This window comes from Diorhabda sublineata, chromosome 9, assembly GCF_026230105.1.
Source record: "Diorhabda sublineata isolate icDioSubl1.1 chromosome 9, icDioSubl1.1, whole genome shotgun sequence".
In the NCBI taxonomy this organism is placed as follows: Eukaryota; Metazoa; Arthropoda; class Insecta; order Coleoptera; family Chrysomelidae; genus Diorhabda; species Diorhabda sublineata.
Genome location: NC_079482.1, coordinates 24,618,730 through 24,642,876, shown reverse-complemented (window position 1 = coordinate 24,642,876; position 24,147 = coordinate 24,618,730). Strand labels below are relative to the sequence as shown.

Below are 24,147 nucleotides of genomic sequence, written 5' to 3'. Positions count from 1 at the left end.
CAAATAATTTAGAATATTTGCCAAATATGGAGCTTTCCAAACACTGTAATGTAAGAAATAGAATCCCAGGAGCTTTACGACATGAATATGTTTCAAATAATAAGTAATAGTTGGCAAAAAACAATTTTCCTATAAATAAAATTTATTTAGTATTGTAATTTTACACGCCAATTGAGAATATTTCATATTACAACTAGGTCCATCTATTAAAAAATAGACACATTATTTCGAAGATGTATCAGTAGAAAACTTTTAGATAGTCGATAAAGAAGATTTCGTTTCATCATATGATATGATTATCAAAAGAACTTTCTACCGTCTACTAGATGGCGAGACAGTATTATTCATTCAATGCCTTTTAATTTAGAGTGTTAATTATTGAAATATGTATCATATTATTTCGTTTCAAAATTTCAAATAACGTCATAACTATAGTATTTTACTTTTTATATTCACTAAAAACATTAATATACCGGGTGCTCGGGACTTAATTTGGTTATATGCGTTTAAAGTTGCGAACTTTCATACTATTATCTGAAAGCCAGGGGCGGCTCGTGCCCAATGGTTAATATCCGTCACTTTTACAGAGAATGAATTTTTTAATTCTTTGTTTCACTTTGAAATTTATGATTTGGGAAATATGTAGAATATTAGATCGTTGTACACGCCAAGGAAACCGTTCGATATAAAGAGACATTCTGAAGAAAATTATCAGAAATTGTAATTTTTTATTGAAAATACTCACAAAAAGTATTAAAACACAATCAAGTATTTACAATTGCATATTGTCGAACATCGTGCTACTTACGTGAAAAAAAAATTGAAATGTAGAAAAAATTTATTGGTTAGCCTACAAAAAATAATTCACAATGGAAGTTTATCCTATCGATCATTTCGTTCCTTGCGTTTACCAGTAATGCAAATACCAAGATTTTAAGATATACCCAAGAAAATTAATCCGTTGTATTTAATTCAGGAGAACGTGGTGGCCATGCAAATGGACGTCTCCTAACCTAACCTAACTTCCCCGATTAATCCACCAATTAGGAAAAAGATTATTAAGATGATTTCTCGCATCATTTACGAAGTCTATTTATTAAAAAATGGATTAAAAAATACTATCTGTAGATTGTAAAGGTTGTCCCTACAAACACACTACATGGAAATACGTAATCGTCCATTAAAAATTTATAATCTTGGATGGAGAGAGATATAGAGATAGAGGGAGAGAGAAAAATGTTTTATTGTCAAAAAATTGCGTATACAAAAGCTTGTAAAAACTAAAAAAAAACATAAAAATAACTAAATAGAGATAGAGGTGGTATAAGAAAATTTTCTTATGTTACAGCATTATATTCACGTTATCCACTCACTTCCGAATTTTTTTTATAAAATCTAAAAATACCATATTTTGTTTCATGATCCCTATCTGAGACTTATAGTAAAACAATTCGCGATTTGTTTAATTATATTGCGTGATATTTATGTTAACATAAATTCCTAAGTGTACAATAACTACCTTTTTGATGTTTAACAATATTATGAACGTAATATTGATTTATATTAACCTTGTCTTTTGCGTAGATTCATTTTTGTATATATTGGGGGTTAATAACCACCACCTATCAACAGAAAAATTACATTCGGAATTTTTTTTTGTCAATTCTCAGTATAACTCATACTTCAGTTAAAACTGTTAAATTAATCGGTAATAATATTTAAAAGACTATAATTTTGTTCGATTTGACTAGACTAAAACTGTTAGAACGTACGTTATTTTCCATTTTAACTGCCAATAGAATCGATAAAAAAACTTATTGTGCTGATTCATATAAGTGCTGGTTAAAAATTTCAACATCTCGCTCTACCCTGTATATAATTTTAATTTAAAAACGTTTGTGTTCCGAAAACGTGTTCGACCCGATTGGTAGTCGAAAAAACTCGAAACCTGTAGCTATCAAATCGTCGGCTGAATCACTATGCACACATTCTCGAATGTGCGAGACGTTCAGCGTTATAACCTGAGTTTTTTCGTACCTTTCCTGCACATGAATTTAGTAGGAGATGAACTGTCTTAACTGAAAGGCGAAATCGAGGCACAGTCGAAGCGTTATATACATTGTTGGCCGATACTTGGAATCGATAACCGGTTGCCGTTGCAACCCCTTCAAATCATTCTGTTTTTTCTTTTTCGAAATTATTACAGTTAGTGTTGTTTGTGGTTTTTTTTTTTTAATTTTCGCATCATGGCGATTAGTAAAAAAGAACCGGATAACGGTGTCGTTGAGTTTCAATTTTATCAACCGGAAAACAGGACTAAATGGGAAGCTTTTCGAAAAGCTATTTACGATAAATCGACTAATCAGTTCCTGGGAAGAACGCCAAAAAGTTGGGGTGAGTTGTTGGAATGAAAATATTTTTACAAATTTGAAAAAATGTGAAAACACTTTTCGAATCATTTATTTAAGTTTTATATTATTATACAGTGTGGTCGTAAATTAACCTAACCGAATATTTTGGTTTCTTCTGGGATTTACAAAAAAAAAATGGTGAATGAAACTTTTTAAAAATAATTCGATTGAAAGTATACGGGGTTAGAACATTGGATAAGACGAAACTTGAAATCTATGGAGTCTGGAAAGAAATTATAGTCCGGAATTTATTAATTAGCTCGTGACAAAATTATCATGCAACAATTTGATAAGTGACTAGATAAAGGTGGAAACTGCTTTTCTAACATTTGCCAAATATTTTCTCAGTTCACTAAAAAAAAAAATGATGGCCCCAATTAGACAAGATACTTAATTTAGAAATTCTATGACTGAATTAAAACTAAAGACTTGGATAGTTTTTGAAAAATATAAAGTGAAATTTGAGCACAAAATTTCGCTTCCTCCATAGTCATCTGGACAGGTTTGCATCAGGATTTTTGTGGTACGAATGTGTTGCCTTTTATGCATCATTTTCCAAATTAACACATCAGAAAAATTCAATAAAATCAAGTAATTTACAGTTTCATAAAACTAGAAGTACACAATGAACAAAAATGTAAAAGAATAGTCGTAGCCAATTAATTGCCAAATGAACCTGGTCTAAAAACATCGACGATAGTCAAATATCAGAGAATCGTAATTGAAATTAGTCCCAAATTTTTGTAACAATTAACAATCCGAGTTTTTGAAATTTCAAATTAATATCTTTTGGATATTAAATTACGTTGAATTTAAAAAATTTTGGATGATTAATTCGGTGTTTAAACAATTTGAATGTCTACGAAAACGAAAATATTCGACTCGAAATTTAAGAAAACAAACTGTTTTTGGTTCAAATCAAGCTGAAGATTTGAAGCATGATCTGCAAGACCAAACATTTACTTTACTGTAGGGAAGGATTTCAACCGGGTTGTCAAGTTTCTGCCTCTTGTAGATTCAAAAAATGTCGTTTCACATTAAATTTAAAATAATGATGAACTTAATGAAGACTATGAATGAAGGAGGTGAAGGATTTTAATACCTAAGACGTTGAAAGGTGCTGAGCGAATTTAATTTTGAAGAAAATCATACCACGGAAGAACTTAGAGCTAAGAACTCATTTGTGATTGTATAAATCGCTTGGTCACTACCATTTATACTTGTTTCGTGCTAAGTTTGGAGCTGTCATCGCGAGTAGAGTGAAAAATTTCATCAATATACCAGACCAGTGCACAACAAGACATTTTTTGTCTACTAATTTCTTTTCATAAATATGTCAAGATGAATCAGCCTTCTTATACAAATTTTCAAATTGTTTTACTGGTTTGTGCGTGTCTATATGCAACATCTAAGACAAAAACCAAAGAAAATGGTTTTTAAAACATGACTTATACGTCAAAAAACGTTTGAGAATGGGTATCATAGCGTAAGAAAAAATATAGCAAGACATAAATCTCCCGAGTAGAGATCGACTACGAAATATTTGGGGTGTCAACCAAGAGCTAAAATGATGTGGAAGAAAGTGTGTATCACTGTTTAATAGTAAATCTTGTTGCATCTTTTTAAAATAGAATGTTAAAATCTAAAAATATATGTGAGTTTTTATCGAATGATAACTTTTCCAAACTACCGATTGTTAAAAAGTACATTTCGTTTATCAACAGGATGAAATAATGTAGGTGTCAATTAAAGGTTACATTGGTGATAAATATTTAAACACATATCAACTATCAGGTAGTTAAATGTTTATTATTTCCTGTTATTTCCGATTAGAAATATCGATTTAATCGATTTTTCCCTCAGTTCTTTATTTTCGCAAGGTTTCGAAAACCTCTAACTCGTATCTATTCAAAAGTGTTTGACTCAAAACTAGCTCGTATATTAACTTAATAATTTTTCAAATCAAACTTCAAAATTTCACTAATAGATGGCGCTACAATTTTTTGTTCTTAAACCAAAAATCGAGACGTGAAGATATTTTGCAAAAAAGTTTGTCCAAAAGCTGCCAGTTGTCTTTGAAAGTTCATTTTTACAAGTTGGTTAAATAATTTAATTCACTATTGTATACAAAGGCTATATTTAATTATATTTATGTCGTTAAGAGCCACATCAATACATGGTACATACGGAATCGCTTAACTACGACGTTGCTTCCCGTCAGGGAACGGTCAGTTCACAATATATCTTAACGAATACAACAGCAACTAGACGTTAAATAGGTAGATTTATGATTCTTCACAGTTTTGGTTAAATAGATTTTTTTTCTTGTACATTCATCCATCAACTTTATGTAGTATTCGCTATCCCAAAGCCATAACCTTCCTAGTTGAGTGTTGTGCCTTTGGACGAAGTTTACCGGCTGCAAGTGAAGTGGTGGTTCCATGTTTCACCTATTGCTGTACGATGGAAGAAGACTGGCTGTGAAAAAGGTGATGAATATCGTAATTGAGGCAACAATCAAGGTCTTGATCCCGCGTATACTGATGATTCCATCTGCCATTCGATTTTAAACGTTTACAATTTCCGGTACGTCTGGCTTTTGCGATAACTATAAATAAATCGCAAGGCCAATCGTATTTTGTTTACCAGAAAGATTTAAATTGTTTAACAGACTGTATTATAACTGAGTGTGTCTGTCAATATCGAATTGAAACCTTATAAATATCCAGTATTTCGGGAAAACTGTGTTTTTAATCAGAAAAAAGGATTTCTTTTGTTTATTTCGAGTTTATTTAATAGAAAAGTTTAGGTTTTTTATTTATCGATTGAGGCAGTACGAAATCTGCCGGGTCAGCTGGTTTATTATAAAAACTGCGTCGTCAATAAACAAACAGAGACTGATTTAAAGAAAATTCTCTTTATTATAATATAGAATTGAATTTACGACATGTTTAAATTGAGGGCGTAAGAATTTTCGCTTATGAAAACCGATATTTAAACAATCATGATTGTCAGCGTTTCTTCTACAAATATAGATTTAAAATTTGTGAGAATCACATGACAAATATTCAAACAAACTATATATGTTGTTTATCTTTCAATTATTATAAACAAATGATGTGTCGGTCGTTTTTATCACCTCGTGTGTATAAAGCAGTGAATTCTAATATTTTCTTGATGCTTTTTTTGATCGAAATTATACAAGTTAAGATTAAAGTTGTAGATCAAGTATTTAACTTGTGTCCCCTGAATGTAAATCCAAATGGGCGTCATGGGGAAGGCTTCACTTCAGCCGCCATCTTGAAAAACACGTTTTATTAAATATTTCACGAACCGCGAATCGTACGACAAAAATTGTAAAAATCATTATTGTAGATAATAATATTTGCCATCTTTTTTATTTGAAACTTTTTTTTGTATAACGCATAGGTTTTTAATTATAGCGCTCCAAATTTTATTCAATATAGTTTTTGCTAAATATTCAGTTAATGCTCAAAGATAAATTTAAAATGGTGGTAACTGATTTGTAGAGCATAAAATTTTGTATAAATTTCATTGGAGACTTTTTCCCGTAGCATTCGTAGTTTAGGATCGATTTTTCGAAAAACTCAGATTCACGTTAAATTTAAAAAAATAAAAAATTCAAATTGAATACCAACCTTTATATTCTTCTATTAAAACTTATTAGTCATTGTTAATATTACAATATAAATTAGTTTAATACAAGCATAACGATAATTAATAATAATAATATTAAAAATAAAAATTACAATACGTTGTAACTAAATATTTAGCAAAAACTATATTGAAAAAAGTTTGGATCGCTATAATTAAAAACCTATGCGTTATACAAAAAAAAGTTTCAAATAAAAAAGATGGCAAATATTATTATCTACAATAATGATTTTCACAATTTTTGTCGTACGATTCGCGGTTCGGGAGATATTTAATAAAACGTGTTTTTCAAGATGGCGGCTTAAGTGAAGCCATCTACGAGACGTGGTATCCCTGATAGGCATACTATTTGCTTTTGTCGTCGAGCTTCTTCATTTTTTCTTCTATAATTCTATTCTCAATTTAACCAGTACATAAAGCAGCTAACAGTAGTACCAACCGACCGTGAAACGTAAACATAATTAATAATTATCTGTTTCCTTATCGTTAGTTACATATTCAATATTAAAAATGATAAGCTTTATTTTCACGATATTTACAATATCAATCGACACATTTGTTTAGAATCCAATTTTTTATTTTATCATTTTGGGTCTTGTAGTTTCCCAAATCTTATAAAACAAGCTTAAATTCCCTATTTATTTGTAAATATTAGATATGTGGCAACAGTTGAAATTTTTTTATTGTATTTTGATAAGGGGTTCGGTTTCGGCAACCATATCACAAATTGACAAAGTCAAATAATTTATTTTTGTACTAATTTCGAATTAGATTTTTTTAAAGTAAAAGTTGAATGATGCTTAACATGAAAAACTTTGTTTTAATGCTCTTCCCTGATGTGTAGACTTCGGAAAATGACATACAGTAGAACCTCGATAGAATAAAGAACAAGACAAATATTAAATAATTGACTTATAGAGGTTTTTACTTACTAAGGGTTCAAGTTCTGTATCTGGTACAAACCAGAATCGTTGGACGTTTCAAAGACATGCTTAAACGTTAATGTTTTGTCAGGAAAACCAGTTTCGTGAACAAAAACCACAACATTAACTTTCGCCGCAACTTTTTTGAAGGCCGGATAATGTCGTTTCCTGAAATGTTCCAACCAACCACTGCTGGCTTTAAAATTATGGATTTGCAGTGACTAAGCAGCTTTGTGCGTGTGTGTTTACAATTATGCATGGACATCTGATCACGAGGAAGCTTTTATCAAAGTGGGTACAGCATTTGCTCACAGTCGATGAGTGTTGATGATTCAGAACAGTGTTTGGCCATGTTTATACGTGATAAATCAGAGTTTTGCATCGATATGTAACGTGGAACCATCACTTCACTCCGGAATCAAAACGATCATCATCTGATTGAACTGCAGCCGGCGAATCGCGTCTGAAACGCTCAAAGACAATACAATCAGCTGAAAAGGTTACACCGGCCTCATATATAGAAGATAATGCACTGATTCACAAGTTGATGGCACCGATGGTTAAATTGAACGAATTGCTTCCTCATCCACCTTCCAGATCAAACCCCCAGTGCCTACTGGCTATTCGCTGATCACAAACAGTTAGAGAAGCGTTGGAATGATTGTATTACATTGATGAATTAAATCGATTTTTGGCACACATTATTGGATCCAAAGTGTTCAAACCAAAGCGCCAGATCGGCTTCTAAAAGGACATCGGCCTTTGGTAATTTCAAGTGGAGTACGTCGACTATCTGAAGGCCTATGTTTTCAACGGTCCCTTGGCCGACTACAACGCTACTATGAACTATAAAATGGACTCCGGTTCTAAATAATCACCAACAATAGTTCAATGGTTTCCCAACATACCATTTCTTTTATGGTGTATGGTTATCGGTTACATTAGCTTTCTCGTATATAAATTGAGATATAATCCGGTTGTTGCCTTTGGAGTATAATAAATATTTTTCAAAATTTTTCCTCTAAATTTCTATCTTCAAAATCTAAATTATCAGTATACGACGCATCGGTGGTTATGAAACATGTAGAATAGTCAGTACGGAAGCAGAATTTAGTGATGATAACAATTTCCGCCGTATACCACGATAATTTAAAAACAGTTAACCGCATTAAATTTTATTTCCTCAAATAAAACAGACTTTATATACGTAATGCGGTCAATAAGTTCTTAGCATGACATAGAAAGATCAAAAATCAAAAAATTGCGATTATTCATCAATATATTTTCCCTTAATTTCCACACACTTTTCAAATCGTCTGGCTAAAGCCTACGACTCATGGACACCACGTAAATGGATCGTAACTTCCATAAAAAAAAAGAAAATTAATTATTTCGAATTTCCCAATGTTTTTTTCATTACAGTAAACTTCAAAGGAGCGATAAATTCTAATGCACGCTATCATTTCCTCAAATTTATTTTATTTACATTTTTCACTCGAACATCCAATACTTCAGTTGGCTTTACAGTTTTCTTCATGTACGAGGAAGGTCCCAAAAGTACCTGGGAAAAAATATATTTATTTTTCAACGTAATCTCCTTTTTGGTCCATACACTGTTCCTGAAGGTGTTCAATAAGTTCGTTGTTGAAAAATCTTTCACCGCCGAGCTGTTTTCTCAAGTCCGACAACATAAATTATCCAAATCTTGCGATTACGGTGCAATTCAAGCTTCAATTCAATAATTTTTTGCAATAACGGATCTTGATTTCTTTGCTCAAACGTTACAATAAGTTGGCATGATAATCGCCGTTAATAGTTTTTCCTTTTTCAAGATATTCAATGAAAATTATCCCAAAAAAAACTTGCCTGCAGATGGAACGGTCTCTTCCTTCTTTGGAGTCGGTTTTTTCCTTTTCAGTCCATTGTTTTGATTGTTCCTTGGTTTTGACTGTGAAGCGATGGAGCCACGTTTCATCCATGGCTATGAAACGGCGAAAAATTCAGCTTCATTTCTGTGAAACCTTTCCAAACATCTTCACGAAGCTGTTTTTGTTCCATTGGTGAGCAAACGCGGCACCCATCTTGTGCACAGCTTTCTCAAGTCCATATTTTCAACTAATATACGATGTACCACACTTTTTGAAATGTCTACTGTATCTGCTAGCTTTCAATCGATGATAATCCAGTGGATTTTCTCCAACATTTCTGGAGTCCGTGCCCTTATTTGGTCGACCACTGCGATGCTGGTCCTAAAGGTCTGGTTTAAACTTGTCACCAAATAGTCTACTGTTTAGAAAGAATGAACAGTCTCACCCATGTTTAAACCGAAAATAGATTGTGTACTTTCTAATACAGCAACTACCCGCCATCTCTAGGTCAGACCAGGTACTTCTTGGACCATCTTCGTCTAAATATCGCAAATGTTTGTAGTCGTAGTTGTTGCGTTACTACTAAATTTGGTAAAAAGTGCATAATAAGCTGACAAATGACAAATATGCTCAATAACTAGATTAGTTTCTGATCCCCTTAATGCAAAAGTGTGTGTTTCTTTTTCCAATTATAATTTATTGTCCCTTAGGTAGAAAATCAAGGTCGATCGATAAATCTAAAGACAAACTTGGACCTTTCGGAATCATAGTTCTTCATATTTTGAACCGTACCGTGTATAATTCGCATAATACGTATTAAACCCACTCCGATAATATTCTGGAATACTTTTGATTTGAGTGAGTTAAAAATAGAGAACATCCTTTGAGATCGGGGGGATATATGAAATGTTCATTACGCCAGTGAACACAAAAATATAAACACGTTTTCAGAATAATTTTATTTTTAGTGACGACGTCACACAGAGCGCGTCGCTGTAGATTTCGTATTGAACCACAATTTATAGTAATTCAAAATTAAACTTTTTTTACAAGAAATGAAGTGTAATCAGATATATGTATGACTATTGAACAGTATATTTATTGTTTGTAGAACTTAATAATTTACAATATTTTTTTTTAAAACTTCTCACCACGAGTTAAATTGAAATCAAAAACAAATTGCAGCAACAACTTGGTTGTGAAGTGAAAACTCGAATTTTCAACAGAGAAAATGTGAAAACCAACGTGGAAAAACCGGAAATTTGACAGTCGCTGACCTTTTATCTCAAAAAAGCTTCGGTATATAAAAAAAATGATTAAGACACAAGCTGTAATAGCGGGTTTCCAATAAGAGGTGTTATTTTGATATTCAAAGAAAAATGCCATTTTTTGAGATAAATGTTTATTTCATTATAAAGAGGAAGGTATGCCGTTAATAATGGAACACAACATCAGCCAAATGGCCGCCACGACTGCGTTTACAGGACCATATCCTTTTCATGAAATTTTCCGTAACCAAATTGCAAAGCGACTGCCCTATGTCCTCGATAGCCTCACGAATTCCGTCTTTGAGGTGTTGAATCGATGCTGGACTGTTGGCGTAGACCTTATCTTTCTTTGTTGGCCCCAAAGGAAAAAGTCGCATGGTGTTAAATCACAAGATCTCGGTGGCCAATTGAGATAACACGGTCCGGAAATTTTTCCCGTAAAATATCGAGATGGTTTCGTTGCTTGTGTGGCACGTAGCGCCGTCTTGTTGAAAGTAAACGTTGTCCAAATCAATACCATCCAATTCCGGCTATAAAAAATCATTAATCATCTCTCGATAGCGCAATCCATTCACCGTAACTGTTGCTCCAGCTTTATTTTCGAAAAAGTAAAGTCCAATGACACCGCCAGACCATAAACCGCACCAAACAGTCACGCGTTGAGGATGGAGAGGATTTTCAACAATAACTCTTGGGTTTTCCGAGCCCCAGATTCGACAATTTTGTTTATTGATGTAACTACCAAGGTGGAAATGGGCCTCATCAGTTAAGATGATTTTCATGCATTTCAAGGACCCAATCAGCAAAGACACGACGTTGTTGATGATCGGCCGCCTTGAGTTCTTGTGTTAACTGAACTTTATAGGCCTTAAGATCCAAGTCCTTATGCAAAATACGGTGTAATGACGTTTGTGGAATGGCTAATTCCAAAGAACGACGAGGAATGGACAAACCTGGGTTTTCTTCAACACTTTGGGCTACAGCAGCAATATTTTCAGTTGTTCTTGAGCGACGTGCACGGGTTTTATTCTTCACATCACTAACTTGTCCCGACAGCTCAAATTTTTCCACCAACTTCTGTATTGCGGTCCAAGAAGGTGCTTCAGGTCGACCCAAAAATGTTTTAATTTTACGAACCGTCTCTGCCAAACTTTCACCATTTTTATAGTGAATTTTAATAATTTCAATGCATTGTTGAACGCATTTTCATTAATGGCGTAGTTTCTACTTGTCAAATGTCAAAAAATGACAGCTTCAAAAGTGACATGTACCGAAATAGCGGGCTGTTCAAAATAACACCTCTTATTGGAAAACTATTTATAATAAAGTTAAATAGTGTTAAAGCAGCAGGGAAAATATTTTAGAACAAATCGAGGTTTTTGAATACGAGAAGTTTTTATCTCTCATTTCATATTCATATAATGGGACTATCAGACTATAATGATTACAATTACATTTTTTCAAAAATATGCCTTAATTTTCGAGTAAACATCGACAGGATTTTTTTTTCGACAGTATTAAGAAATATAATTAACTTACTGATCGTTCAAGGTAACTTCTAAATATACTTCATAATAGCATTAACATATTATATATATACAGTGTTGGAATGAGGGTAAAAACTTTTGAATCAATTTTACTTATTGAATGTTTACTTCATTCATATACTTTTTATGTTTTCGTAATGTAACACTAATATATGGTAATTAAATTAATTATTGAAACTATTTATCGAAGAAAAATAGTAAACCAAAACATAATCACGCATAATGCACGTGATTAGGGTTGAAAACGTAAAAGGCGAGCTTGTAACAGGACCGCACTCGGTAATTTTATACTTTCGCGGTCCCCTCGTTTTTTGGTTCTAGAAAAATCGAAAAATCAACCGATTTCGATGAATTTTTTTTAAAATCTTTGTTTTTACGGCGGATTTGGTTCGCCCCACACCCTATTCTCTTTAACAGTCAACCTTAGTAAGATATGATTTTTTTAATGGTGAAAATTTTAAATTTTTCAAAGTTAACTTTCAATATTATAAACTCGATTGCAATAAGTGATTTTAAAAATGTTTTTGTTTAAATAACTTTAATGATTACTTAATAAAAAAGGTACAAATAGTTATTTGTAAGAAAAGGTCAATTTTAAGGGAAATTTTTATTATTTTTAATTGTGAAAACATTTTAGTTATAATTGTTTTTATAGATTATGAAAAAAAGATAAAAACTTCATTTACGTATAATTGTTTATAACTTTTTTCCAAATAATCAAATGAAGTTGTTCATTTGGGGCCACAAGGCCAATACTAAGTTCGAATTATTCACTATTGAGGATTTGTTCAAGGATTTGCTGAAGTGGTTACGCTACTCCATAAGTTGGAAGAAAGCATGTAATGACTTTGTGTTCAATTACGGCGTACTATAAAAATAAATCGATGATCTACACATTCCGAGATATTTTATAGTAGTGAGACCATCCGTAACCTAGACAGGTCCATCATAAGTAAACAGTCTGTCTTCCGCATTTTTACAAAGTCAAACTCGTCAAGTTCAAGTTGGAGCGGCTTGACCGTCCTACCTACAGCCAAGACATGTCGCTGTGTGATTTCTGTCTCTTTGTATTCCATTTGCAAGACGAAGACAAAAATTTTGCATGTTAAACACTGGGATACTTGTGCTGATTCCTCTGCTGATAATTTTGAAAATTTCAATTATATCTTCGTAATATAAAATATGCAATTATAAAAAACGTGTTTAATAAATATGTTTGTAATCGCAAAACGGGTGGAATTAATTTATACGCACGGTGCACTATTCACTAATATTTATATGCACAATTAACATCTAATTTATTTAAATAAAACGTTTAGTTCCCTTGTCATTGTCCCGATGTATTCACTGTGATATTAAATAGTTGACTGCATTACGCTTTGTGTACTACTACACTTTCTGGAACCTTCGAATTATCGAAATCTCTAATTTGCTGGCCGGTTACAAAGAAACGTGCGATAATATTTTGAAACAGTACCGGCTTCACGGTTCATACCAGAGGACGAATTCGTAACAATACGATGCAAGTTTTTTGCATGAATTTTATTTTAAATTTTATCAATTTTGTTTCAGGTCAACTATTAATTTTCTACTCGATTTTTTACATCGTATTAGCAGCGTTATTTGCAGTATGTATGCAAGGTCTTTTTGCCACTTTAGATGATAGACAACCTAGATGGAAATTGGGTGAAAGTCTCATAGGAGAAAATCCTGGTTTGGGATTTAGACCAATATCTGATAAAACCGAAGAAGGATCTCTAATATGGTACAATATCACCAATGGCACCACCATTGACAAGTGGGTGGATTTAGTTAATACATTTTTACAACGTAAGTGCAAAAATAGAAATTTTCTATTATTTCAAAACAAATTTTTTAATTTTTTAAGCTTACAACGCCAACCAATCAGGTGAAAACTTTGTTTCCTGCAATTTCGAAAAAGGACCCGGAGAAGATGAAGTTTGTCGAACGACTTCTAGCACTTTTGGAAACTGTACGCTTGAAAACAACTATGGGTATAACTCGTTTTCACCTTGCATGTTTCTAAAATTGAATCGAGTAAGTCGGAAGCGGATTTGGATTTGTTTTTAATAATTTATTTAGTTATTTTGAAAAAAAAAATTTTAGATTATCGACTGGACTCCCGTTTACTACACATCCACTCAACCTGGTATGCCCAAAGAGTTGTCAGATCATTTGGACAATGTAAGTAGAAGCATTTCAATGAAAAACAATCACAATATATACATTTTTCTTTAACTTTTCACTTCTTTACTTTATATTTTTTTGATAAATCGTCTTGATTTTAAATTATTTCCTTTTTCACGATAGTCAATGAAAATTATCTCACGCGCTTCCCAAAAAACCAACACCATGACCTTGTCTGCAGATGGAAACGGTCTTTGCCTTCTTTGGAGCCGGTTCTTCCTTTTTTTTTCCATTGTTTTGATTGTTCTTTGGTTGTGGGTGTAAAGTGATGGACCCACGTTTCATCCATGGTTATAAAATGGTTTTATGTCTGTGAAACATTGCCAAACACTCGATGGAAACGTCTTCACCACACTAGTTTTGTTCCATTGTGAGCGAACGCGGTACCCAACTTGTGCACAGCTTTCTCTTATCCAAATTTCGATGTATCGCACTTTTTGGAATGTCTACTATGTCTGCTAGCTCGCGCACTCGCATATCCAGTACAGCTTTTTGGATTTTCTTCATTATTTCTCGAGTTGTCACCTCATTTGGTCGACCATTGTGCTGCTGGTCTTCGCAGATCGTACACTCTCGTCTAAACATTTCTACTCAATATTTTACTATAAACAATCAAGGAGCAATCTCATCCAAAGTGAATCTAGTTCAGTTTGTTTATCGGTTGAGCTAATGCCTGTCAAATAAAATTATTGCATCACATAACGATAAAAAATTTTTTCCTTATTTACAAATTTACTGAAAACGTTCATTATTAATGGCTGCCAATTAAATACTAAACAACGTGGTGTCTTCAAACTTGTAACATATGTTGTATAGATTGTGTACTTTCTAATACAGCAACTACCGCCTTCTCTAGGTGAGACCAGGTACTTCTTGTAGTATCTTCGTATTGTTTGAGAAATTTTATGCTGGACTCTCTGTATAACAAGGTTAACACTTTATTTTAGAAAATAAACATACTAAGATCCAAGTAATTTAATTTTTTTCTTATTTTCATAGCTGAAAGCTGCAGGTAAATCAGAAACGGATCGTATGGTCTGGGTGACTTGTAATGGTATCGACGATATCGATAAAGAAAATATCAAGGGTTTCAGATACCATCCAGCGGGTTTCGCCAGTTACTATTATCCGTATAAAAACATCAAAAATTATTTGAGTCCAATAGTCGCAGTTGAAATACTTGACTTGACACGTGAGTCACAATTATTTCGTAATAATCATTTACAACAACTTGAAAATTCACCATTGACATAATTTACACACAAATAAACATATTCCTTCGAAAGCAATGTTACACCTTAAAAAAATACATATTATTTACCATAATTTGCATGACTTACACACTCATCACATCACTCAATAAGAATAACTACACAAAAAGACATTTTTTTGCCAAAAATCGATTTTCCTCATTCATGTTTGCGGAAAGATTTGTCTTTTGCCTCAAAATACGCTTCAGCTCCAGCAATTACTTCGTAATTTGAATTGAATTTCTTACCTGCGAGCATTTTTTGAGATCAGTAGTCACTGGGAGCCAGATCTGGACTATACGGTGGATGAGGGAGCGTAATTAGTTCGATTCAACCAACGATGCATTGTCTTGGTGAAACAGTGGTTTTTTCTTCGACGTTTTTCCTTTATTTTTGCATTCAAACGATCCAACAACTCTCCCTTTTGGAGATACTTGATGAACAATATTCCATCTCAAAATACCGAAGCCATAACCTTCCCAGCTGACTGTCGTGCCTTTGGGCGCTTCGAACGTGGTTCACAGGCTGCAGTCCAATCAAATGATGATCGTTTTGATTCCGGAATGAAGTGATAGATCCATGTTTCATCCATTGTCACATATCGGCGCGAAAAATCTGATTTTTTACATCTAAACATGGCCAAACACTGCTCCGAATCATCAAAAATTGTTGTTTTGGATCGACTTTGAGTATACGCGGCACACACTTTGTTTTGGTAGAATATGGTTGAGGTAATTATATTCTAACCCTATTTCCCCCTTTGGTACTCTTTTTCCACGTTGCTTCTACCATGGTGTTAATCTTATTAGAACCACGATTACAGCTTTTCAACTTAACCAAAATTTGCTACGCTTTTTGATAATTAAACGCGTTTTATGATGATTTTTGTTTCGTTTCAATATTGCACCACTTTTCCATTGACCCCGTATAATGAGAAGTGTTTTATTAACGAAGAACTCTATTTTTAGTAACCTTCGACAAAACCAATATTTGTCGAGTTACCCGGCTAGCCATCGATTATTTCCAAACAAGATTATAAATATCTGTAGGAAATTTCTATCAACTTTATAGCATCTTTTAATCGTTTTTCGTCTCAATTTCTTTTATAAGAAAAAATAAATAAAATAACGATCCATTCCTAGTTATTATTTCTGGTTCTAATAAAAGCTTCCAATCGCTTTTCCATGGACCGAATAAGTTTCTTAACACGATCTTGTTCGGTGCTTTTCCATTTTTTGTTAAGCGCCGTTTTAAAATCCGATTCCGTGACAATTGCAGGATTTCTAGCCCGAACTTTTCTCTTAAGTTCATCCCATAAATTTTCGATAGGATCTAAGTCCGGACTACGCGCCGGCCAATCCATAGCGGCGATTTCGACATCCTGTACGTAACCTGAGTATGTGAACGGGTATTTTCCTGCATTAGACTATGAAACTAGCTTAGAGGACGACGTGGTCCCCTAAATTTTCTTCTATGAATTGGTTCGACGTTAAACCTCCCGCTCCACCGCCAGTTTCGATAAAAATCGACTCGGTTTTTGCTTCCATTGAAATTCTCACCCAAACCGTCCAGGAATTTACTCTAAAACCCATGCAACAATGCGTGAATTTTTCTCTAGGTCTTCTTCTACATCCACAGTACCCTCTGAGAAGAGAATTTTCTCGCAAATCGTAGAAGGGCTGGTAAATGAGCTGGGATTAATTTGAAGCCAGAAGCAGGTCTTCTTCTGACTACCCAGCGGCTCCTCGCGTTTCTCTGAGCCCTTGTTGGACTTAAACACCAATGAGGGATTGATTTCTCGGCGATATGCACCTTTTTCTTCCGGAAAGTTACCAGTAGTATACTCTGGAAACAGCAAATTGACTGTTTAGAGCACTGGCCACTTCTCGCCAATTCTGGCCTTGTTAACCTTTGATTGCTAACTGATAGTAGTAGGTCTGGTAGATAACCTTTAATAAAGGTGAGTTGCTACTGTAAACAAGTATAAAAAGCGTGGTTAGGTTAGGTTAGTGATCATTTCGAAGCTAATGCTATTAGCTTTAACAGTACAGTTTTTTTTTGCTAGTGATTTGGAATTGAAAGGATGTTGCCTGAATCGATTGTTTTCCTCACGAGTATAGTTATTATATTTTACTCGCTCAATTTATTTTTACACTAAACTATTCACTATAACTTACTACTAAACAATTATCGAAATCTTGACACACTAATTTATTTATATACACCGTTCACATTTCACTATTCCGATGTGTTAACTATGACTTCTAATTATTTACTAACTACTACGGCTACAATTGACTCGTTTATATACACTATAATCACTTTCCAGATTGCTAGACATCTCTAATTTACTCTAAATCAATAAAAAGACCTTCTTAAAAAATATCTCTATAAAAACATTGATAATGAATTGCTGTCGTATAAAAAACATGTAAATAGATACAACAGGACCGACTTGACGGTCTATATCAGTGGACGACTTCGTAACAAAGCGATTTAGAAAAATTGAAAGACGAGATCACAGTAAATCACCAAGAAACGAATGGAGGACTAAATTTAAGACCTTTCGACGCACAAATAAAAGGAGAATGGAAACTGTAATGATAGATGTTAGGTTAGAATACTAAGGAGAACCAAGAGGAAGAAATAAAATGAGTGTTTTGTTGAATAATGTACACTGGTTCTGGGGAAAAAAATAAAACCAGTGAAGAAAATAGAAAGGAATATAATGAAGCGAAATGTGCAGAATGAAAATAGATTTTTGAAAAGAAATTATTGAGAATCGAGTAAGCTATTTAAAAAAAAAGTGGAAAAGAAAGCACCAAGAAGGGAAATTAAATAAATTTGCACAGTATTTTGAAGAATTACTAAATGACTGTGAAGAAGAACTAAGCAACAATGAAAATAATCGAAAAAAGAGAAGAAATTAATGGTACCAACAATAAATTGAATCAATAATACCAACACACAAAAAACATAACATACAAAGTTAATTAAACGTTAAATATAAAAAAAAAATCGAAGAAACCAAGAAAAGTAACGTAAATATTATCCTGAAAGTGCTTCGTTCCATCTAGTGATTACTAAATTGTTGTCTGGTTTCAAAAGTGGCCATATGAACCCACAAAAATGAAATTACATTTTAACAACGTTAATTACTAAGAAAATATTAAATAATGGCGTTATTTTTTCGAAAATGAATTTCGTACTTTCCAATGTTTTTGAAACATGTACAATAATTAATTTCAATCTAAACATGGTCGAGTTATATAAATATCCATCGCATGTTTTGTCATTTAGATTAAATTCGACCATGACATGGATTATTTATCCTCCCTCACACCCATTTCAATACATTTCTGACGTCTCTAAGGGTGCGGGATATAACAACGTACTTCCTGTGATGGCTTTTATACGAATTTAAGGTCAACTCGTCCACGTGCTTCGAAACAGAATTATATTTATGTACCTACTTGGATTTAATTATAGAAGATTCCATTAACACAATTTAGGAAATTAGCAAATAAATAAAAAATCGTAAATATTCGTTAATCAACTAACTTTAGTCATATATATCATTATAACCACACTTAATTAGTAATAATAATAATAAAAAGTGAGGTTATATTATTATATGTAAAGATTAATCACTATTTCATATTTCGGTTTGAACCAGTGTAAACCGGTTAAGACGTCTGGCTATATCTTCACTTTTTAAGGGGAAAGGCAACATAAAAAGGGTTGTTCGGAATCGTGATCGAAAGTTCAGTTAAATTATAGAATTACTTAGACAAAATTGCTTTTAAACACGTAATTTGTAAAGTAGAAAAATTCCAAAATAGACTTTTCGAAATTGCCGGTGTCATAACTCGTATTATAGTTAAATTTTTAATATATTTCAACGTATTTATATATATATATATATATATATATATATATATATATATATATATATATATATATATTCGTTTTTTTTTTCTGTAGCTAACATCGTGGTTACAATAGAATGTCGAGCATGGGCGGCAAATATTCAATACAGAACCGGTTTGAACAGAGCCGGCTCGGTGAGATTTGAGATACAAGTTGACGGAGAATATAAAGCAACAACCAAACCACCGACTATATCTTCAATACAACAAAATAATTCTACAGTTGTATCAACAACAACTACTAAAATTGAAAATAGTACCGCGTTTACTTCATCGCCTACTTCCGTGACGGCTCCTTCCTAGAATTATTTCATTATTTGAATAGAGGTTTTCATTAAAATTTGAGAATGAGAAAAAATATATTAATTAGACGAACTAAAAACCCACATTGAATTTTATTTACGACGTTTACTTTATATATGATGAATATATATTCGAAAGCTCGGAAATATATTAGAATTAGTACACTTTGGTGTAATTTCGCCACAATCCCACTACGAAAACGCTGAAATCTCACGTTTTAATGAATACCTTCAAAAAAATACTGATAAAGTCTGCAAAGTTTCATTTGGTTGTACCAAGTTATTGTTCTGGTTGTTTTTAAGTTATTATAGAAATAGTTTTTATAGATGTAGTGTTACTTTATGTTGTGAGTCGCGTTATTTATATTTTTTTTTGTGTGAAATATATAACGTACATTTGTTGTAACTATGTCTCTTTAACTCTCAGATGTACTAGTACGTAAAGTATCAAAAATTGAAGAGATACTCATGAAGTAAGATCTATTTTGAAATAAAAAAAAACATAGTGATTTTTAGCGTTTATAATGGTGTCATAGAAGCATTTTCTTTCACCACATTCGCTACCCCTCACTTTGGGTACCTAAATAAACAAAAGTAGGTACGAATGAAGCTAAAACTATACGGGAAATAATTAAAATATTCTAGCCCAGAAGTTCTCAAACTATTTTTCTCAAAAATCACTTTCAAATTACTTATTACTCGTTTTAGAGTTGTAGAGCTTCCTGGTGGCGGATATGGACCACTTTGGGAATCACCGCTATCCAAATACTGTATTTCTTTAAACCGTCGATCCTATCTTCTTATAATTAAAACGTTCATCGTTGTTTCTTTTATTAATTAATTTCAAATTTTCTTTTATTCGGAAAATCACTGATCGATGTATATTATAAGTGATAGTGAATCAACTCAAACTTACTTTGCGAGTATACCCTATGAATTTATCTAGTCTCTCCAATATTCTTATCAATTGAAAAATTTTGTAAGCACAGCTGTCATGTTTGTTTTGTAAGTGTCCTACCATGACGAAATATATCAGTGCCTTAATGCAAATCATCGTATATTTTATTACATCACTATTTTACAAGCATTAAGTGTAATAACTAAAATATTCCATATTTTTGCTACAGTAGAATCTGAATTTACCGAAAAGTCAGTCGGTATTTGTTAATTTCATAATGTACGGTGAGGATTGTGTAAAAAAATTAAATAATCAATTTATTTCATTATAAAATTGGAACGTTCTGTATATTTATACATTAAACCAATTAATTTCGACCCGCTGATGGATATTTAAATTCTATTCACCGCAGTACTTTTTATGAAATTAATAATTATTGGACGGCAGTTTAGCAACTTCTGAATCCACCTATATAGTGATGACCCTAATGAATATGAATAATTTCCTCCATCCTCATGGTTTTTAAATATTTCATACTATATCTACGAGGTCCGTTTTTTTTTCAACCTCCGATTGCTCCGTGCAGACGTTGTAGGCGACTGCGAAGCTCTCGCACTACACACTCCGCCATTGTTGACATTCAGGCGTCAGACGGCGTTGTGTTACAGCCACGTAAACATATCTGTCATTATTGAAGTCTGAATTGCCATTCGTCATAAGTCATTTCTATAAGGAAAACTTCATGAGTGGTGGTGTTGTGCGTTAATGTCATTTCAGATGACCTGGTTCAACGATTTGACAGAATGGTTAAAGAAAACTACAAATTCACCATTATTAATGTATTTACGGAATTTCCAGAAGTTTCAAGGTCCCTTTTGTACTCTACTTTATTGGCGACAAGTTTCTTTGAAGAGGGTATTAAAAAGCTTGTCCACACTCACATATTATCTTCAGTTGAATACACTGTCTCTATGTCCTGCCATGGACGAATAAGTCGACTTCTCTTAGTGATCAAATGATCCAGTTTGTTGCTCCCATCCAACTCCAACTGCCTTCAATGGCTTTGGTATGAAAACCTGTCTGAGGGGATTCACAATCTTGTGCCGCTTCATATATAACTCGTCAAAATGGTGCATCGGGGTCGTCTCCTAGCAAAAGGAACGCTACTTCCAAAGGGGAGTAATTTATTTCACTATCATTCGCAAGTAAATAGACAATTCTAACCTATCATTTTTATTGAAACAGTATTTAAAGGGATTGTAGTAATGAATGATTGGACTGCTGGAAGAACTAGAAGAAGCCAAAGTTATCGTCTTCAGAGACTGAAGGTAAACAATGTAATTGTGAGTGTTGATGCCATAAATGTTGAAATGAAATGATTTCATTTAGTTATTGGCAGCATTGAAGTTAATTTTTATACTGATAGTTAATGTAGGTAATAATTATTGTTTGGTTAGGTTAGGTTTCCCAACTATCAGTGAGTCGATACATTGACAAAATTATTGAGGTATACAATAGACAGGAAATAATGGATGCGCCCATAAAATCCCCCCAAATAATTTCAAAAGAAAGTAGGGAAAAAATTACTTATGATTTATTCTCAGTTGAATATGAATTTGAAATTTTTGAGGTTCTTTTTAAAATATGATGTACCTGGGCTAATTGGAGGCATTGATTGAATTCATGTTGCTTTATTTCACAGCTCATAAAGTGCTACTAATCACTCCCTTTGGTGATCGCTCGTTTGTGAGAGGTGTGAGTTGAGAATACCGGCCCCGATCTGGGTCCAAGAGAGCCCACATAGAACCATATTTTAACCATTAAACTAATGTGGAGCCAATGAGGCATACATATGGACTTGTTAGAGGTCAAAAGACATCACTATATAGATGGCGCCTCTAGATTTAGAAATTACGTTGCCACAATGATACAATTACTGAAATATTTGTGATAATATTTCTTCTACATTTACTATTTATATGAACAAATTGTACTCTGTAATACATTAAAAACGTACTTAATCTATATTTTCGTTTTATTTTTACTTACCTTTCCCATCGGCCGAATTCTTCTGAAATATTGAACATTAGAAGATTATCTATATAATTCCAAATCAAAAATTGTTTACACGTATTCTTGATATTTAATCAAAAGTAAAAAAATAATATCTAAATATTTAATTGCACATCGCAAAAATTTCAAATTTTTAGCTACATGAGAAAACTCTTCACATTGCTTTTCAACTGTGACGTTATAATATAATAAGAACATTGAGTAGTTGTCTACTTGATGATCACGAGGTTATCGTTGCCGACAACGTAGCGTGTGATGTTATAATATAATTTTTAGTTAGTGAATAAACCTTTTATAGGTTAAGTTCTTATATAATTACAATTCAAGGCTACCATGGTCCACAGAGGCATTTTAATTTCAAATAATTTGGAATAGTATTTCTGAATAAGAAATTCATCGTTTACTTTTGTATCCATATTAAATAAAAAGGCTGCCCAATTAAACTTCATAAAACAAAAACTGGTGCAAAGGCGCGTTTTCAAGCACTGTTCGTAAAGTCGCTGTCAAAATTAATTGGAAATGAGCCAGTTTTACGTCGAAATACGTGCCACTTCGCCTGCGAATTTCATTAGAAATTTGCACTAATATTTAAGAATTCGATTCAACTTATCTGAAAATTTAGAATAAGTTTCTGATATGTATGAATCGCATGTTGGAACGAACCACGAGTACAAATGTGACACTTGACAGCTTATGTCATAACTACATTATTTACTTTTTTGAATTAGTTTAAAATTAAAATAATGAAACCTGCTATAGTAGCCGATGAAATGTTTCCAGAAGGAGCTGGGCCGTATATGGACCTAGAGGAAGTGAGTATAACTGAAAATTATATAATGTACATAAACCATTACAACCATTTTTAGGCTGGAGGATCTTCTGGTTTGTTGATGGATTTAACTGCAAATGAAAAGGCTGTGCATGCTGATTTTTTTAATGGTAAATGTATAATTTAATATAAATCATTATATTATACAATTATCGGGACAGTGCAATTTGTATTGCCTGTTATTACTTAAACTTTCTGCTTGTTAATTTATCATTAATCAAAGTTGTTATTCACGTTTCAGATTTTGAAGATCTTTATGATGATGAGGATTTGCAGTAGGTAATTTCTATATTTATCAGGTTGAAAATAAATTAATTTGACAAAGTTGTTGTTTTATTTACCGAACAATTGTTCATAATCTGATTAATATATACTGTATGTACCAAAAGTTAGATTGTAGTATATCACAGTCGAAAGATGAAGTTGTGGTTATGAATGGTTTAGTGGAAAAGTCGTGACTATCTTTGATAAAATTAGCTACGACATAAGTTCAATTTACCAATGATAAGAGTGTAAAACATTCTACTTAGTTATATAGGTCTTGCTGTGATTAATCTCCATTTCTCTTGGTCCTCCCAACCAATCTTCTAGTCTGAAATATTTCGTTGATATTGCCATGCTTACTCTCCAAGTTAATTTTTGTTTTTTTTTTAACATTAATCATTTCTTGTATTGGAGCTTTGAAATATCTGCAGCTCTCCGCACAAAATTCTAGTTATTTGTCAAGAAAATAAATTAGATCCACTTTACATTCACAATCATAGAATAAAAGCAAATCTTTTGATCAGAGGTGAACATAAGTTGGAACAATCGACTCACATAAAGTCAAACAGTTTTTTTTCCATCTTGTTGAACTACTTTGCAAAGTTACCTCCCCGGGGATATGCAGCTTACCTCTTTTAGCTTTAAAGGTATTGAAGTGTTATAGCATTTGATGAAGGACAACGTCACACTCCTAGAAGGAGG

At 32.9% G+C, this 24,147-nt stretch overlaps 2 protein-coding genes across 2 annotated transcripts; both read left to right on the top strand.

The window, feature by feature from the left end:
* The first annotated feature begins 1,950 nt into the window (after positions 1–1,950).
* Positions 1,951–22,306, top strand: LOC130448889 (sodium/potassium-transporting ATPase subunit beta-1-like). The gene is made up of 6 exons (XM_056786465.1): positions 1,951–2,394; positions 13,265–13,522; positions 13,581–13,750; positions 13,820–13,897; positions 14,900–15,092; positions 19,135–22,306. The coding sequence occupies exons 1-6, from the start codon at positions 2,247–2,249 to the stop codon at positions 19,380–19,382; spliced, it is 1,095 nt and encodes a 364-aa protein (XP_056642443.1). The 5' UTR covers positions 1,951–2,246; the 3' UTR covers positions 19,383–22,306.
* Positions 22,307–23,025: 719 nt separating this feature from the next.
* On the top strand, positions 23,026–23,505 carry LOC130448892 (COP9 signalosome complex subunit 9). The gene is made up of 3 exons (XM_056786468.1): positions 23,026–23,164; positions 23,219–23,291; positions 23,423–23,505. The coding sequence occupies exons 1-3, from the start codon at positions 23,096–23,098 to the stop codon at positions 23,458–23,460; spliced, it is 180 nt and encodes a 59-aa protein (XP_056642446.1). The 5' UTR covers positions 23,026–23,095; the 3' UTR covers positions 23,461–23,505.
* Positions 23,506–24,147: the final 642 nt, after the last annotated feature.